This window comes from Schistocerca americana, chromosome 2 (genome assembly GCF_021461395.2).
Source record: "Schistocerca americana isolate TAMUIC-IGC-003095 chromosome 2, iqSchAmer2.1, whole genome shotgun sequence".
Lineage (NCBI taxonomy): Eukaryota > Metazoa > Arthropoda > Insecta > Orthoptera > Acrididae > Schistocerca > Schistocerca americana.
Genome location: NC_060120.1, coordinates 197,019,914 through 197,038,314, shown reverse-complemented (window position 1 = coordinate 197,038,314; position 18,401 = coordinate 197,019,914). Strand labels below are relative to the sequence as shown.

The 18,401-nt window shown below is 37.8% G+C and overlaps 1 protein-coding gene across 3 annotated transcripts in view; it reads right to left on the bottom strand.

Moving 5' to 3' along the window:
* Window positions 1–18,401, bottom strand: part of LOC124590782 — a 281,346-nt gene that overhangs the window by 143,258 nt on the left and 119,687 nt on the right. For all 3 annotated transcript variants that reach the window (XM_047131676.1, XM_047131675.1, XM_047131677.1), the window contains one exon: window positions 596–2,287. In XM_047131676.1, coding sequence (XP_046987632.1) covers window positions 596–2,287 — 1,692 coding nt within the window. The remainder of the gene's footprint in view (window positions 1–595; window positions 2,288–18,401) is intronic.

Here is an 18,401-nt window from a genome sequence, read left to right as displayed (position 1 = left end):
TATTCTTAGGAAAATTATTTCAGCCAGAATTACTTTTTTCACTTTGAACAACATATCACTCACTTTCACATTCATTCTGGTATTACAATTTTTATTTTATAATAACAAATACATAATAAATATACATAAATATTGTGAGAAGATGAAAAATAAAATTTTTGTGTGGTTTAAAAGATTCTTGTGGATTTACACAGCCAACCTTTGTATTATTCCACTCTAATAGTCTCAATGCATTACACACTATATGCGATGGAAGACATATATCTTATGCAATTTTTCAAAGAATTATGTAGTGGTAAAATAGATGTCAAAGCCAGTATCATTATCAATAAGCAGCATCTTAAAACTGTATAGTGTTAAGCCCTGTGATATAATATTTGCTCACCATTCCCCAAAAATGTGATGCAAGAACAACTAATCAAAATTCTGAACATCACATATAAAACAGAATATAACTTATCTGACAGGCCATCCCATTTTCTCCAACCAGTAATGTGTCTGTAGAATTTCAAAAGCATTAAGTACTTTCCAACTGAAATTAGATTTAAGAGTAACATGTCAAAATTAAAATATCACATTTTAAAACATAGCCTACCTGACTGTCCTGTACATTGTCACCAAGCAATACTGTGTCTAAGTCCTTCATTAATGAATTACTTCTAATATCACTTGGCTGTTCATCATTTTTGGGAAACTTTTCTAGGCAATTCGAAGTAATTCCAAGATCAAATACTGCCTCAAAGAATGACTGATTTGATGAATCAAAATGATCCTCTGCACTATTCAGATGACACTTTTTCTCTTCTGGTACAAAAGACAGAGAGGATGTTACAATATTTTTTGGATTCTGTTTCATTTGATTATCACTCACATTGCCATAGTTTTCACTTGCAGTTTCCACACCAGCAGAGTCGTGTTGAGAAGAATGTTCTTGTGGATGACTCAAATCTTCCTTTGGTGTTACAAAGTCTGGGACATCTCTGTTCACAGTACTATGTTGGTGATCTTCCTCAGTAATTTTAAGGGAAACACTTGAAACACATCTAACTGGTTCACTGTGTACAGCAGACAAATCTTGAGTATTTTTTCCTATCTGTTCTGTGACACTCTTTAATTTGACTACATCAGAATTGGTACCTTTATCATTACACTGAGAATTGTGTTCCTTTTCTTCAAATGACATATTATTTGCACTAAAACTTATTAATTCCTCTTTACCAGAGGTGTTATTCAAGTTAAACATATAATTTGTACATGACCCATCAGATGGCATCATAGCAACATCATCCAGGCTAAAGCTCACTGCGATAAGTCCAGGCTGTTCTTCATGGCCACTACTGCTTTCCATAAATTTCGTACTGCTACAATCTATGTCACTCATCTGATTTTTATTTTTTGGAGTCTGAATTATTTCAGAAGGATATGAGACCTCATGAAGATTAAAAGGAAACTTATCTCCTTCTGGTGAACATTTTGTCAAGCTTGAAGATGTGATATTTGTAGATGCAGATTTATCATTTTTATCAGATGAAGGAACCATTCCCATGAGGGCTGACGAATCATCATCAGATCCAGTGACCAGTTCCCAGTCAGTTTCCAACATATTTATGACACTCTCTGCTACTTTGTCTGAATAACATTTACTTAATGATAATGAGGTACATTCTAATTCCTTTCCACTCCCTTCTGAACAGTTTTCATTGAGTATGAGCTGGTAACTGTTTCCATCCTCAGGCACAACAACTGCATTTAAAGACGATGAAGGCTGGTGTAAACAAAGCTCCTGATCATCAGAGAAAGTACTATCCAACTGAAATTGATTTGTTGACTCAACATAAGGTTTAATTTTTCCAGAAATCTTGTTTTCATTAGATGAAACAATCAGAAATTCATAATCAGGTCTCCCTGTAGCCAAAGAGCTAATTTCAGGTACAGCTTTACCTGATTCATTGAGTATGCCATTTCCTCCTTCAAGATCCCTCAACTCAAAGTCATACTTTGTGCCACGAGCACTTATTCTGTTTCCTGTCTCTACGTTTCTCAACTCAGAATTTGGAGTGTTGTTGGATGCCAATATATCAGCAGTCTCAAGTGAAGGTTTTTCATTAATGATCTTTAACAGTTCTTGGGCAAATGTGTTATTGTCTTTAACAGCTGCAATACTTTTGATATCATCTAAAGTAAGACTGCAGGTCCCCTTCAACTGTTCCGAAAGAAATTCTACAGCCTTAACATCATGTCCTGTAGCTGTATTTGATACAAGTGGGTTGGTGGTATCCACATATGCCTGCAATAAATAAACAAAAATTCCAGTAAGTTAACAATCTGCTTCATTAGGGAACATTCTTAAGTTCAAAAAAATATTGAACAGAAACAATTTTGCTAAAAGTAAACATCTTCAATCAGATAAACATATATGTAAGTTGTAAAACAGAGAGGGAGGGAGGGAGGGAGGGAGTGAATAAGTGTGAGTGTGTGTGTGTGTGTGTGTGTGTGTGTGTGTGTGTGTGTGTGTGTGTGAGAGAGAGAGAGAGAGAGAGAGAGAGATTATATTACGCACCAAGAGCCTTAAAAATAAACTGTTACCTAGAACTGATGACATTCCAGATTTTATCATTAAGAATGGCATAATTAAAATAGTTGCCCCATTCTCTAATGTGCACAATTCATCACTGATGAAAGGTACATTCCTTGACTGTATGAAAGTGGCGAAATCTATGTTATCCCAGTGTTTAAGAAAGGTGAACAAAATAATGTGGAAAACTTTAGACCCATATCATTGTTACCTATGTTTGGTAAATTTCTGCAGAGATTAATTTATCAAAGCTGATGTAATCTTCTGGAAAGGAGCTAAAGCTTCTCTGATGCTCAGCACAGTTTCAGGAAAAACAAATCCACGACAACTATTATATGTGAGTATGTACACTGCACCCTACATGCTCTAGACAAAAAACAAAAAGCAATTAGGATCTTCCTTGGTTTGTCCAAAGAAATTTGACATCACAGGCCACAAAACTCTAATACACCAACTGCACCTATACAGCATTAGAGGTATCCCTCTAAATTGGTTCAGCTCATATTTCATAAACAGGAAACAAAAAGCAACAACTACCAAGGACATATCAAAATGTATTACTCCAACTATGGAGATACTGTACAAGGGATGACCCAAGGTTCAAATATGGATCAGTTCTGTTCCTTCTTTACATAAATGACTTATTGCTAAACATCAGTGCCACTACCAATGCACTCTTTGCAGATAATGTAGTGTACTCATTACCAGCAGAAATGATCATGAACTCCACAAGGCCATAACTGAAAGTGCAGTTGAGTTGAGTGATTCATTTCCAGGAGTATCCGTATAGTCAACACTAAGAAAACCACTTCCCAAACTTCCACCCAAGAATCAGGAAATTTACAATGGATATGAAATTACATGGCTCTGAAATATCCTCCACACCAGTAACAAGATTTTTAGGCCTGTGGATCCAGGACAACTTAAAATGGCAAACTCATATCATCAGAACTAATAATAAATTGAACAAAGTGTGCTACGACTTACACACCCTCAAACACTGAACAAGCCCAGAGACTGTTTTCACTGCTTACTATGCAAAATTTCATAGTGTAATGCAGTATGGTACCATAATGTGAAGAGACTCCACACACAGATCAGAAATTTTCTTCACCCAGAAGAGGCCTGTAAAAATAACGGACAGGGAAAAGCCAACTGACATCTGCAGACCTCTCTTCCAAATATCACTCATTCTACTTCTTGGTAGTCTCTACATACTAGAAATGTGTAAGCCTATAAAAAGTAATACTGCAAGTTCATCAAAATTATGAATGTCCATGATTATGCTACAAGACAGAAAATGAAACTCCATGTTCAAAAAATGCATACTTCTGTCTTTAAAAATTCATAATTTAACCAAGGCATCAATCTTTACAACAGTCTGCTATCACAAACAAAAAACAGGAAGTCTCTGACTTTGCATAACAAGAATCTGAAACCTTCTTGCTTGATCATTGCTTTCACACTGTACCTAAATTTTTGTTCACATGTGTGGAAAAAGAATATGAAAGTGATTGCAGGAAAAAATTTTTGTAAAAGAAGTAGACACCAATTTAAAATATTTGCAAAAAAGCTTCATGTTTATACCATCTGCAACTATGCAAACTGTGTGCTCTGCTTTACGTGTGTGTGTGTGGTGTGTGTGTGTGTGTGTGTGTGTGTGTGTGTGTTTGTTTTAGAGAGAGAGGGAGGCAAATGAGAAACTGTAATGACCTTGTAGTAAGTTGTAATACATAACTATATCAACCAGACACTTGTTTTGTTTACATGTGAGAGGAACATCAAATTAAAATAAAACTGCAATAAATAATTAGTATGTAAGATCATGTTTTGTAAATTCTTATCATATTGCCTCATATCATCAAACCATCACACTATACTATGAATTATCCAGTGTCAAGGTATGTTTTGTGCATCACCATGTGCAACTCACGTACAAGTTAGTTAGTTTCACGTTGCACGGACCATTTTCATGACAAATCATAATGTGGAACGAGCCATTATACATTCACATAACCAATTAATTTGTAAATATGGGTACATGTTGAACATTTACAAAGTGTATTATTATTATTATTATTATTATTATTAAAGATACAGATGTGAGTAAACAATATAAGGAAAACATAAAATGCTACCATAAAGATGATGCATTGAGTTGAAGACAGGCACAACAAAAAGACACTTATGAATTAACCTTAGATCATAGCCTTCTTCAGAAAAGGAAACACAAACACACACACACACACACACACACACACACACACACACACACACACACACAAATTCACAAAAGTGCGCCTCACACAAACATGACCATGTCTGGCAGCTCAGACCAGAATGCAAATGTCTTGTTGAAACACAGCAGCATTCTTAGGGGACAATGAAGGGGAAGGGATAGCAGGATGTCAGCTCAGACCAGAATGCAAATGTCTTGTACAATCGAAGCAGCAGTCTGGAGGGGACAATGAAGGGGAAGGGATAACAGGGTGTCAGCTCAGACCAGAATGCAAATGTCTCGTACAGTCGAAGCAGCAGTCTGGAGGGGACAATGAAGGAGAAGGGATAACAGGGTGTCAGCTCAGATCAGAATGCAAATGTCTCGTAGAATCAAAGCAGCAGTCTGGAGGGGACAATGAAGGGGAACGGATAGCAGGGTGTCAGCTCAGACCAGAATGCAAATGTCTCGTACAGTCGAAGCAGCAGTCTGGAGGGGACAATGAAGGAGAAGGGATAACAGGGTGTCAGCTCAGATCAGAATGCAAATGTCTCGTAGAATCAAAGCAGCAGTCTGGAGGGGACAATGAAGGGGAACGGATAGCAGGGTGTCAGCTCAGACCAGAATGCAAATGTCTCGTAGAATCGAAGCAGCAGTCTGGAGGGGACAATGAAGGGGAAGAGGTAGCAGGGTGTGGGTGGGGAGGGGGGGGGGGGGGAGAAGAGTGCTGTCTGGTGGAGAGTGCAGGGGCTAGGATTACAACAGGTGCAGCATCAAGAGGCTGTGGGGCAGGGAGGTAGGAAGGGGGAAACGGATAGAAAAAAAGAGTGGAGTAGGGAAGGGGAAAGACAGGCAGGAGTGTTGGCAGAGGGCAGCACATGAAGAGAGTGACAGACGACAAAATAGAGGAAGTGATAGGACATAGGGGGTGGAAACTGTTGTGTGGAGGGTTTCGGGACAGTAGGTTACCATAGGTTGAGGCCAGAATAATTTCAGGAGCAGAGAATGTGTTGTAAGGAGAACTCCATCTGCGCAGTTCAGAAAAGCTGGTGGTGGAAGAGAAGGTCCATATGACTCGGGTAGTGAAGCAGCCACTGAAATCCTTATGTTCAGCTGCCTGTTGTGTCACAGGGTGGTCTACTCTGCTCTTCACACAGTTTGTGGGGTGGCCATTCATCCTGGTGGACAGCTGCATGGTACTCATACAAATAGAAAAAGCTGCTGCACAATTATTGCAGCAGAGCTGGTATATGATATGGTTGCTTTCACTGGTGGCCCAACCTCTGATGGGGATAGGATAAGCCTGTGACGGGACTAGAATAGGATGTGCTGGTTGGACAGATTGGGCAGGTCTTGCACCTGGATCTTCCACAGGGATATGACCCCTGTGGCAAAGGTTTGGGATTGGGAGTTGCATAGGAATGGACTAGGAAGTTGTGGAGGTTGGTTGGGTGACAGAATACCACTTTAGGCGAAGTGGCAAGGATCTTTGGTAGAATGTCCCTCATTTCAGGGCATGATGATATGTAATGAAAGCCTTGGCAAAGGATGTGGTTCCATTGCTCCAATCCAGGGTGGTACTGGGTGATGAAAGGGACACTCCTTTGTAGCTTGTTCTTTGGGGTGGTGGTAGGATTTGGGGTGTGTGTTGAAATGGCATGGGAGATCTGTTTGTGGATTAGGTCTTGGGGATAATGCCTGTCTGTGAAGGCTTTGGTGAGACCCTCAGCGTACTGGACAAGGGAGTTCTTGTCACTCCAGAAACAATGTTAGTGGGTGGCTGGTCTGTATAGAAGGGATTTTTTCATGTGGAAGTGATGACAGCTGTTGAAACGGAGGTACTGTTGGTGATTGGTAAGTTTAATGTTGACAATGGTGTAGGTAGAACTATCTGAGAGGAACAGGTCAATGTCCAGGATGGTGACACAGTGGATTGAGGAGGACTAGTTGAAGCGGATGGAGACAATGTGCTGAGGTTAAGAAGGAATGAGGACAGGATGTCTTGGCCCTGAGCCAAGATCATGAAGATATCTTCAACGAACCACAACCAGGCTAGGGGTTTAGCATTTTAGGAGTCTAGGAAGGTCTCCTCTAGATGGCCCATAAATGGGTTAGCATAGGAGGGTGCCATGCAGGAGCCCATGGCCTTGGATTTGTCAGTATACCTTCTTTTGAAAGCAGAAGTAGTTGTGAGTTAGGATTCTGTTAGGATGGTTTGAGGTCTGAGGTATTGGGCCTGGCAGAGGGTTCATCAAACCATTTTCATACTACTTCTCTACCATTCCACTCTTGAATGGCGCATGGAAAAAAGGAACACCTAAATCTTTCCGTTCAAGCTCTGATTTCTCTTATTTTATTATGATGATCATTTCTCCCTATGTAGGCGGGTGTCAACAAAATATTTTCGCATTTGGAAGAGAAAGTTGGTGATTGAAATTTCATAAATAGGTCTCGCCACAAAGAAAACCGCCTTTGTTTCAGTGACTGCCACCTCAATTCGCGTATCTTATCAGTGACACTCTCACCCCTATTGCGCGATAACACGAAACGGGCTGCCCTTCTTTGCACCTTTTCGATGCCCTCCATCAATCCTACCTGGTAGGGATCCCACACCGTGCAGCAATATTCCAGCAAAGAATGGACAAGTGTAATGTAGGCTGTCTCTTTAGTGGGTTTGTCACATCTTCTAAGTGTTCTGCCAACAAAGTGCAGTCTTTGTTCGCCTTCCCCACAATATTATCTATGTGGTCTTTCCAATTTCAGTTGCTCGTAATTGTAATTCCTGGGTATTTAGTCAAATTGATAGCCCTTAGATTTGTGTGATTTATCGTATACCCAAAATTTATTCAATTTCTTTTAGTACCTGTAAGGATTACTTCGCACTTTTCTTTGTTTAGTGCCAATTGCCACTTTTCGCACCATACAGATATTCTCTCTACATCATTTTGTAATTGGAATTGATCGTCTGATGATTTTACTAGACAGTAAATTACAGCATCATCTGCAAACAATCTAAGGGGGCTGCTCAGATTATCAACTAGATCATTTCTGTAAATATGTAAATCAGGAACAGTAGGGGGCCTATGACACTACCTTGAGGAACGCCAGATATCACTTCTGTTCTACTTGATGATTTACCATCACTACAAACTGTGACCTCTCTGAGAGGAAATCACGAATCCAGTTAAACAACTGAGATGATACTCCATATGCACACAATTTCATTAATAGTCACTTGTGAGGAACGCTATCAAAAGTCTTCTGGAAATATAGGAATATGGAATCAATCTGAGATCTGAGATCCCTAGTCAACAGCACTCATTACTTCATGGGAATAAGGAGCTAGCTGCGTTGCACAAGAATGATATTTTCTGAATCCGTGTTGGTTATGTATCAATAAGTCATTTTATTCAAGGTGATTCATAATGTTTGAGTACAGTATATGCTCCAAAATCATAGTGCAAATTGAGGTCAGTGATACGGATCTGTAATTCAATGGGTTACTCATGTTTCATTTCTTGAATATTGGTGTGACCTGTGCTACTTTCCAGTCTTTAGGAACAGACCTTTCGTCAAGTGAGCAGTTGTATATGATTGCTAAGAAAGGCACTATTGTGTCTGCATACTCTGAAAGGAACCTGATTGGTATACCATCTGGACTGGAAGACTTGCCTTTCTTAAGTGATTTGCGTTTTTTCACAACACCTAAGATATCTACTTTTATGTCCCTCATGCTAACAGCTTTTCTGGTTTCGAATTCTGGAATATTTACTTCATCTTCTTTCATGAAGGAATTACGGAAAACTGTAAGACGTTAGGAAAAGTAGTGTTCAATAGCAGTAAGACCATGTGCATGAGGGATGTTGGTGTTTTGGAGGTGGTGTCAATGGTAATACTCGTAAGTAGAGATCCAGCAGAAGGGGGGTGATGGTGGAGAGGCGATGAAGAAAGTGGCTGGTATCTTTGACACAGGAGGCTAGACTGCGAGCAATTGGTTGGACGTGCTGGCCAATGAGAGCTGAAATTCTTTTGGTGGGTGCACAATAAACAGTTACAATGGGGCATCCAGAATTGTTGGGTTTGTGGATTTTGGAGAGCACATAGGAGGTGGGTGTGTGGAGAGTCAAAGGGGTGAGGAGGGAAATGAATTAAGGGGATAGGTTCTGGGAAGTTATTAATTCTTACCCACCACCATTTAAACATTAGAATAGAATTTCTTCTGTGGAATAGAAGAAGTTGCCAAGTAGAAACTTTTTCAGTTTGTTTTCAAATTTTACTCTGCTGTCTGTCAGACATATTATACCACTGGGTAAATAATCAATCTTTTTTGCATGCTCAAGACAACCTTAATGTACAGTATTTTATGTGTATTTCATTTTGATATTGCAATTCTGTGCATCATAGTGCCTTTTGAATTGCAGTGGATTATTTACATGAAATTTCATAAATGAAGAAATATACTATGAAGAAGTTGTCAAAATCCTCAACTCCTTAACCAGATGTCTACAAGATGATCATGGGTGAGCACCACTTGCTTACATTATGTTTTTGAGACTTTCTTTCTTAAATACGAGTCACCCCAGAACATTGTAACATATGATATTATTGAATGAAAATGTGCAAAATATGTCAACTTACTGACTTGTTTCTCCCTAAGAGTTGCAGTGATTCTAAATGCAAATGTGGCTGATATACAAAGTTTGTTCAAAGAATTCAGAAACTTTGTCCACAAATTTTTCCACGTTTACCGTTTACTTAGTGTGCATGGTCTCCTTTGAAATACTCTTGTCCGCAATGGATATACTGCTCCCAATGCCATTTCCAGTTCTGGAAGCAGTCTCAGTATGCCACTTGCTGGTCGCACTAAGCACCATCAGCAAATTTTCTGTTATCTCATCTATCGTTGCAAATCTTCATCCTTTCAATGGGGTTTTCAACTTTGGAAATAAAAAAAAGGCCCACAGAGACCAGATCTGGAGATTACAGAGGATGAAGCAGCACTCTGATTTTTTTTTTTTTTTTTTTTTTTTTTCAATAGTTATGCATCAACAGGGATGAATGTGGAGGTGCGTTATTGTAATGCAAGAGTCATGAATTTTCTTGCCACATTTCAGGCTGTTTCCTTCTCACATTTTCTTGCAGATGTCACAACACGTTCCAATAGTATGATTGATTAACAGTTTGTCCCTGTGGCATGTATTCTAGTAGTAATGACTGCAATAAGGATGACGAACTATGTGAAGAGTGTGTGACCAAGAAAACAAACCAGTGGGAGGAAGATGAATGCAGCGGAAAACGAATGCCAGCGACTAAAAGTAGTGACATACGCTTCAAAAATTGTTAAAGCAGTGAAAGGGTAGAATCAGATGGAAAAAAGCCTGTTAACAAACTTAATAAGCAATGTGAAGGTAGCGGCAACTCCACTCTGAATTCCGCCACGAAGTGCAACATACTCTTGTTTGCTGACAGTCATGGAAGAAAGCTGGCTGAGATTCTACAAAGTGCTAATCAAAATATCCAAGTAAGTAATGTGGTGAAGCCAAGTACAAAAACAAATAACATTGTAATAAACACATCTTTAGATGGCAAAATGTCGCATGACAATGACTTCGTTGCCTGTATTGCAGGTTCAAATGATGTGGCTTGTAATGAAGCCGATTCGTGTATTGGAGGTTTGCCTAAATTTCTGGACCAAAACAAATCAAAAAACACTATTGTTGCTACCATCCCGCACTGACACAACTTAATGTACAACTCTTGTGTAAACAAAGAGATTAGAAAAACAAATGCCAGGATTAAATTATTGTGTTCAAGTTATGAAAAATTATCAATTCTAGACATAAGCACACTAGATAAGGGCATGCCTACTAAACACGGACTGCATCTGAACTGTGAGGGTAAGCGTTTTCTTAGCGAGAAAGTAAGCATATTGATCACTGAAAAGATTGAACTCAGTAGCCGCATATATAAAAATAGTTTTCTTTCGAGTGAAACTGACATTCCTTTTTTAGTGTAAATCGGCCTTCAGTGCACACACACGAAGGTGAGAGCTTTACTGACTGCATCAAGAAAGATGAAAAATGTAAAATAATGTTTCAGAATGTTCAGTACATTACTAACAAAATAGAGCAAATTGACGAAATTCTAGGAGAATGTAAACCACACATATATATTGTGAATGAACTTGAATGCAAGTCTGAAGAGGCTCGTAGTTTTAAGTTAAACAATTACAAAATTGTGAGTGCATACTACAGAAAGATACACAAGGGTGGAGGTGTTGGCATTTTTGTTAGAAATTACATACAGAGTGAAAAAATTGACTGGGTTGACAATCTTTGAAGAAGCAGCTGTAAAAATGAAGGTAGGCAAAAACAGCCTAATAATTGTAGGCCTGTATGGATCACCAAATAGTGATGTAGAAGAGTTCTTTTGCCAGCCAGAACAACTTCTGAATAAACTATCAACAAACAAAAACAGGTAATAATAACAGAAGATGTAAACATAGACTCTTTAAACTATACTGGTAGTGTAAATTATCTTAGATATTCTGACTTATTGCATTGCTATAACTATAACAAAATAAATGATGAACCAACCAGAATAACACGTAACTCACAATCTTGTATTGATCATGTTCTTTAGAATCTAGATAGGAAACATATAGTGGTAAGAGCTATTGAAACATATCTCTCAGACCATACAGCTCTATCCATAGAAATTAATAAAGACCACAAAATAGTTCTGCATAGTGACCTACACACTTATAAAAGGAAGATTAATTATAACTTACTTAGGAAGGAGCTTGCTGAGAGAGAGTGGGATAAGGTATATAGATCACAAGGTATTAATGAAAAGTGGGGCCTTTTCTACGAGATATTTAACCATAGCTTTAATCACACATGTCCAATAGTAAAAAAAAAGAACTGAAGAAATCAGATCCCACAAAGAAACTTAAAATTCCCCCAGAAATACATAAACTAAAGGAAAATATGAAGGACCTTTACGTGCTGTTCCGAGAAACAAAATTGCAGTACTTCCTAACAAAGTACAAAAGCACCAGAAAGACATACAGGGAATCCCTGAAGAGACTAAAAGCACTTCATTATGCTGAACAGATAAGAAAAACTAGTAACATTAGCAAAACAGCCTGGCATATTGTAAACAAAGAATGTGAACGTAGAGAAAAACCAGGCTGCAGCAAAATTGCATTAGAAGAAAATGGAATACTGTTGAATGAACCAAAGTCTGTATGTGAGGCCTTCATTAAATATTTTAGTAAGGCATGCAGAGAAGAAAAAGATGAATCAGCAGTGAAAATAAACACAGTTAAAATGAGTAATTCATTTTTCCTAAGGAGTGTAACAGAGTTTGAGGTCATGAATATAATCTCAAAACTCAAAGTAAAATCATCTAGTGGCTGGGATGACCTATCGTCCACACTACTTAAAGAATGCAAAAATGAGTTAATAAAACCAATAACACATCTAATTAACAGTTCAATTGGCCAGGGAACCTTTCCAGAGCTTTTAAAAATCACTGAGACACAACCAGTGTATGAAAGGGGGCTATCACAGACATAAATAACTACGGGCCAATCTCTTTGACTTCAACACTCGGCAAGCTGCTTGAAAGAATAATTCTAGATCTAATGGAATCCTTCTTCTGTAAATACAAACTATTAAACAAAACACAACATGGGTTTCAAAAAGGACAATCTACAATAACAGCATTAGCAACTTTTTTCCATGAACCACTGAACAGGCTGGATGAAGGAAACAAAGTTATAGGGACTTTCCTAGATCTGTCCAAGGCATTTGATTCTGTGAATCATGCAGTACTGTTATCCAAGTTAGAAAATTACGGGATAAGAGGAGTAGCTCTAAAATTACTAAGTTCTTACCTCCTTGATAGAAGACAGTGCACAAAACTAAATTATAAGAATGAAAGTAAGATCCAAAGAGTAAAGTCAGCATACCGAACTCTCAATTGTGGCATTCCCCAAGGAAGTATACTTGGACCATTCTTGTTTATAGCATATATTAATGATATAATGCAGCCACAAAACTCCAAACTAGTGCTGATGATACATCTTTTATTAGCTGGGGCTGTACAGAGCAGGCAGCATTCCAAAGCAACAAAGAGAACTTTGAAATGATCACAGAATATCTAACAATGAATATGCTTACACTGAATAAGGACAAGACTGTAGTAATAAGGTTCTTGCTACATTTTAATAATACTCATACTCAATCACTTTCTACAACTGAAACATCTGACAAACATAAGTTTTTAGGCATATTGATTGATGAACATCTCACTTGGAAAGAGCATATCAGCTCCACCTGTAAAAAGGTTTCTAGTAATATTTACTTACTAAAACGTCTTGCAAATATAATAGCTCCCCTTGTCCTTAAACAAGTGTCTTATGGGTTAATACACTCACATCTGCAATATGGGATCGAGGTCTGGGGTGGGGCACCCACTGTCTATATGGATCGCCTTTTCAGGCTTCAAAACAGAGCAGTTAGGATAATTGCTAATATAAGCAAACGCCAGTCCTGTAGCGACTATTTCAAAAATTATAAAGTACTGACTTTTTTACTCACTGCATGTATTTAAGACTATAATGTTTGTAAAATAAAACGAGGAAAATAGTGTAAAGTACAGTGACATCCATAATTACAATACTCGAGCCAAAAGTGACTATTATAGGATACGGACTAACAAGAAAGCTACAGACCACAGTCCATATGTAACTGGGAGACAATTCTATAATAAGTTGCCACAAAATATAAAGCAACTCCAAGGCAATCTTTTCAAGGGCAAGTTGAAAAATTTGTTAATAGAAAGGTGTTTATACTCATTAAAAGAATTCTGAGCTGCAGTACTGTTAGTTTATTCTTTTACATACTGCAGTATATTAGTGGTGGTATTGTTATAATTGGCTAATTGATGTATATCATCATTATATGTATGGAGTGATATATAATGTGCTAATGTGTTTATAACATTATTGCATGGAATGATATACAATGTGCTACTTGATGTATACATTCATTCTTGGAATGACATGATATTGATATAATTGTACAAAAAATTGACGATGTCCAAACTTGTAAAGTTAACATGGGCAAATAAACATTATTATTATTATTATTATTATTATTATTATTATTATTATCATAAATTAATCCTTCAGAGTCAAAGAAAACTATCAGCATGGCTTTGACATTTGACCTGACCTGACAACAATTTTCTAGGTACTGAAGAATCTTTCCTGATCCATTTTGAAGATTGACCCTTGGTCTCAATATCATAACCATAGATCCCACATCTCATCACCACTTATGATTATCTTAAGGAACATCTCATTCTCCTTTGCACACTCCAAAAGCTCTTCACAGAATGCAAGGCAAAGCTCTTTCTGGTCTTGACTCATGAGCCTTGGGATGAACTTGGTGGCAACACAGTGCATTCCAAGATGCTGTGTCAGAATTTCATGACACAATCCAACTGAAATGTTACATTCTTCTGCACTCTCTCGGTCAGTCAGTCTTTGATTGGCGCACACAATTTCATCAACATTCCTGACATGAGCATTGTTGGTAGGCTTCCTGAATGAATGTCATCTTTACCTTCTATCCAGCCATTTTTAAAACACGTGAAGCATTCATAACACCAAGTATAGCTTAAGCACTCATCACTGTAGGCTTCCTGTATCACTTGGTGTGCTTCTGTAAAGTTTTTCTTGAGTTTCACACAAAATTTAATGCAGACACATTGCTACTCTAACTCCATCACCTTGAAATTCAGAAACTGTGTGACACAGTGTTCCACTCAATACAGCACTGCACATTAACTGACAGACATACATCAATGAAACTTCCAGCAGTTACACATCAAACACACACTTGTGCAGGGATACCAACTGCATTTTGCTCCAACATACCATTGGCGTGAAATTACGAATGTTCTGGAATTTCTTTAACAGGCCTCATACATTGTTTTAGGAGTTCCAAAACGTGTTTTTTCAGTTTAAACTCTCATCAATATGGAAACCTACAATTTTTGAGGTTTCCATCTTATTTATTATTTACTGACTGTGTGTTACACTTATCATTGTGTACTCCTAGATGTGAAGAACTGAACTGTCTTTTTTAAAACAGTGAGACCATTCACAGAAAACCAGTCAACCGCACTGTTAAGAACATTGTTTACCATTTCTTCTGTCACTGTATGTACGCATGGACTGATTATAATGCTAGAGTCATCCACAAAATGAATTAGTTCTGCTTGTTGTATATAAGACAGGCGGTCGTTTGCTTACAAGGGGAACAATGGCAGACCTAAGATTGAACCTTGGGGAACACTGTATGTGTTTTCTCCTCCATCAGAGGAATCTCCCTTGATTACATTGGCTGAATTATTAAGTAAAACTTTCTGCACTTTGCTAAGATACGACATTGTCCGTTGGTTGGCTATACCATAAACTCCATAAAACAATCGATATGGTGGTTTAAACAGTCAGATGCCTTAGGTCACGGAAAATACCAACTGATGCTATTTTGTTACTTAATACTTGTAGAATTTGGTGAGTTAACATGTACATAGCATTCTCAGTAGAGCAACTTTGCTGAATACAAAATGTGATTTACTGAGGACATTACTGTTGCTCAGGTGGGATACTATTCTAGAATACATCACTTTCTCAGACATTTTGGGAAATGATGTCAGTAGTGAAACAGTTCGGTTGTTACTGACATCTCTCCTATCACTTTTCTTATAAGACGTGTTTAACAGTGGCATGTTTTAATCTCTCTTAAAAAATGGCTAAAGCTATGTATTACATATTTCAGATGACACAGGGATTATTATATAGGAATAAATTTTTAGTACCACATTGGATGCACCATCAAATCCAAATGAGCTTTCATTTTTGAGAGAATATACAGTTTTCTTAATTTCGGAAGGCAAAATTGGTGATACATTCATACAACTCAATTTTATGAATTTACTTTTTGACCATACTGCAGCATTTTCTCTCTTGCACTGTTTGTCCGTATATTTTTTGTCCCTATATTTTCTACCATATTTAGGACTTGATTATTAAATGCACTTTCTACCTGTGGCTCATCATTTATAGCCCCTCTGTTTAAGACAACAGCGATGTTATTTTGTTCTTTGGATGTTTGTCCTGTCATTCATTTCATTACATTCGATATAACCTCAAGTTTGTTGTCAGATTTACTGATTTCTGACATAACATGCATGTTCCTTGATTTTTTAATAGTTTTTCTTAGTAATTCTGAGTGGTTTTTGCAGTGTGCAACTACTGCAGCATCTCTTACTTGTTACTGACAACACATGCAGTTTCCTATTCCTTTCACAAGATACTTCAATCCAACTAGTGACCCACTTTTTTTTTTTCCATTGCTGTTCAATGTCCTTTCTGATGAGCAAAACTTTATGTCAGCATTTGGTTTATTCTATTTCATCCAAGATCATCTCTTTATACTATTCTTAAAAACATTTGTTCTGATCCCATTAATTATTCTAGCTGATTTTCACTGAGTAATATCTCTACTGCAATGAACTATCTCATTTATCCTAACTAACTGTGCATCTTGACCAGACAGAGCATTTGTTACTGGGTATACAGTTACCTCCTTGCTTTGAGCTTCATCAAAGACAACAGTATCAATTAGGGTTCTACTGTCTTTATCCACCCATGTTGTAAAGTTAATTACTGAGACTAAATTGTAGGATCCAATTTAGTTTCCCAGATCATTTTTTCTATAATAATCCCTTAGAAAAATCAATATTGAAATTACCACATACTAACAGTCGGCTGCTGTCTGACAAGTAGCATAGTTAGGAATCCAAATTTCTCATAAACAGTTAAAATTTCTGAGTGGGGATCTATATACAGTTACAATTAAAAGTGAAATATTTTGCAGTATCCATTCACAAGCACACACTTCTATGAGCTGATCACTACAAAACCTTCTTGTCTCAATGCTTCTGAACCTGTGTTCTGTCTTAAAATATGTAACAACTCCTTTTGTCATATTAGTTCTAGATGAGTAAGATGCTGGACTGTAAACTTTTACATTTAACTTTTATAGCCCTGTGGTCTTGTGGTGCTCAGATAAGCACAGAATGCCTATCTTTCCAGAACTCTCTAAATTTTATAAGCAGACTAGAAGCTCTTCACTCTTAATACTTATCCTCTAATACTCTAATTAAATAAGCTAACCTTACTTTTCTCTCCACTCTTAAGCATTTCTTGTGACTCTCCTGTTATTTTAAATTCTTTGACAACATTGTGCCTGAATGCTGATTCTAACCTAAAAACAGCAGATCTCTTACACCAGTAACAACAGGGATCTTGCATTGTGTGATGGTGCCCCCTCCCTAGCCCTCCTCCCCTTTCCCCATACATTTTCTGCAAGAAGCTCAGCAACCTATCTTTCTCTCTCTTATTCAGGTGTAGGCCACGTCTAGCACATTTCACTCTTCCAACCGTAGCAACAGGCACAGCACTCTGTGTTCACTCAGATCACACCAGTATTAACCCAGGGCTCATCATGATGCAGCAGGACCTCCACAAGACTCTCGCTTGTGTCAGTAGTGCTACTCCTATTTCATCCAGGTCACCCCTAATGCTTTAATTTCTGTCTTTATGCAGGCTGTTTCCTGCTCCACCTACCATGATAAACAAAACCATACTCGTCAAAAATCTTTACAAAGATTCCCTATGTGCTCTGTCATCTGATAAGGGCTAGCAGTTGGTTTTACAATAATTGTGGCCTGCTATCCTTTCCTAATTTGTTATGTACTATCTGGCATACACCCTTCCCATAGCAACTACCTAGCAGCAAGGCTCTTTTCTTCCTAGTCTGTTGTGGTGCCGACCTACACATAGTTTCTTTACTAGAAGTCTGCTGTACTATATTGTGACCTACAGCTGGATGAGGCTCTTCCCCTCCTACTTCAGGTAACAAGTCAAACTTATTAGATACCGTAAAGTCAAATGTAGATGAAATTGCAGAGCTCTTCACCTTTTGCCCACCACTTACTACCTATACGTAATTCCCACAATCTTTTTTCCCCTCCAACTTATCTAGTTCAAATTTTGCACAATGTAATTCAGACTGACATCTTCACCTCCTGTTTGGTGATTCTCCTGACTTTTTTGCAGACCCTAGAGTTCCATAGGATAGCCTCATTGAGTTCCTGTTCAGTTCTCCACTGCAGTTGCCCCAGTAAAATTTCAGCCCACAATCTATGCACACCACTCCCTGTCCAACTGCCCTACAGCAACATCCACACTTACCACACATTGCAAAACAGATCCAATGCTTAAAAATAGAATTAAAATACTTAACAAACTTTACACCAAATGATTTTTATAATTTATGAGCCACAAAAATTAGGCCTACATGTAAATAATTCCGGTGTATAACACAAAAAGTTACTTAATTTCCACTTAAAACAAGAACTCAGAGCTCACTTAACTGTTAATTAACTTATTAACAATGAACTGTAACTTTTAATTACTACTTATTATGGTTATTATTTGACATTAGACCATGTTTACTATTGGCA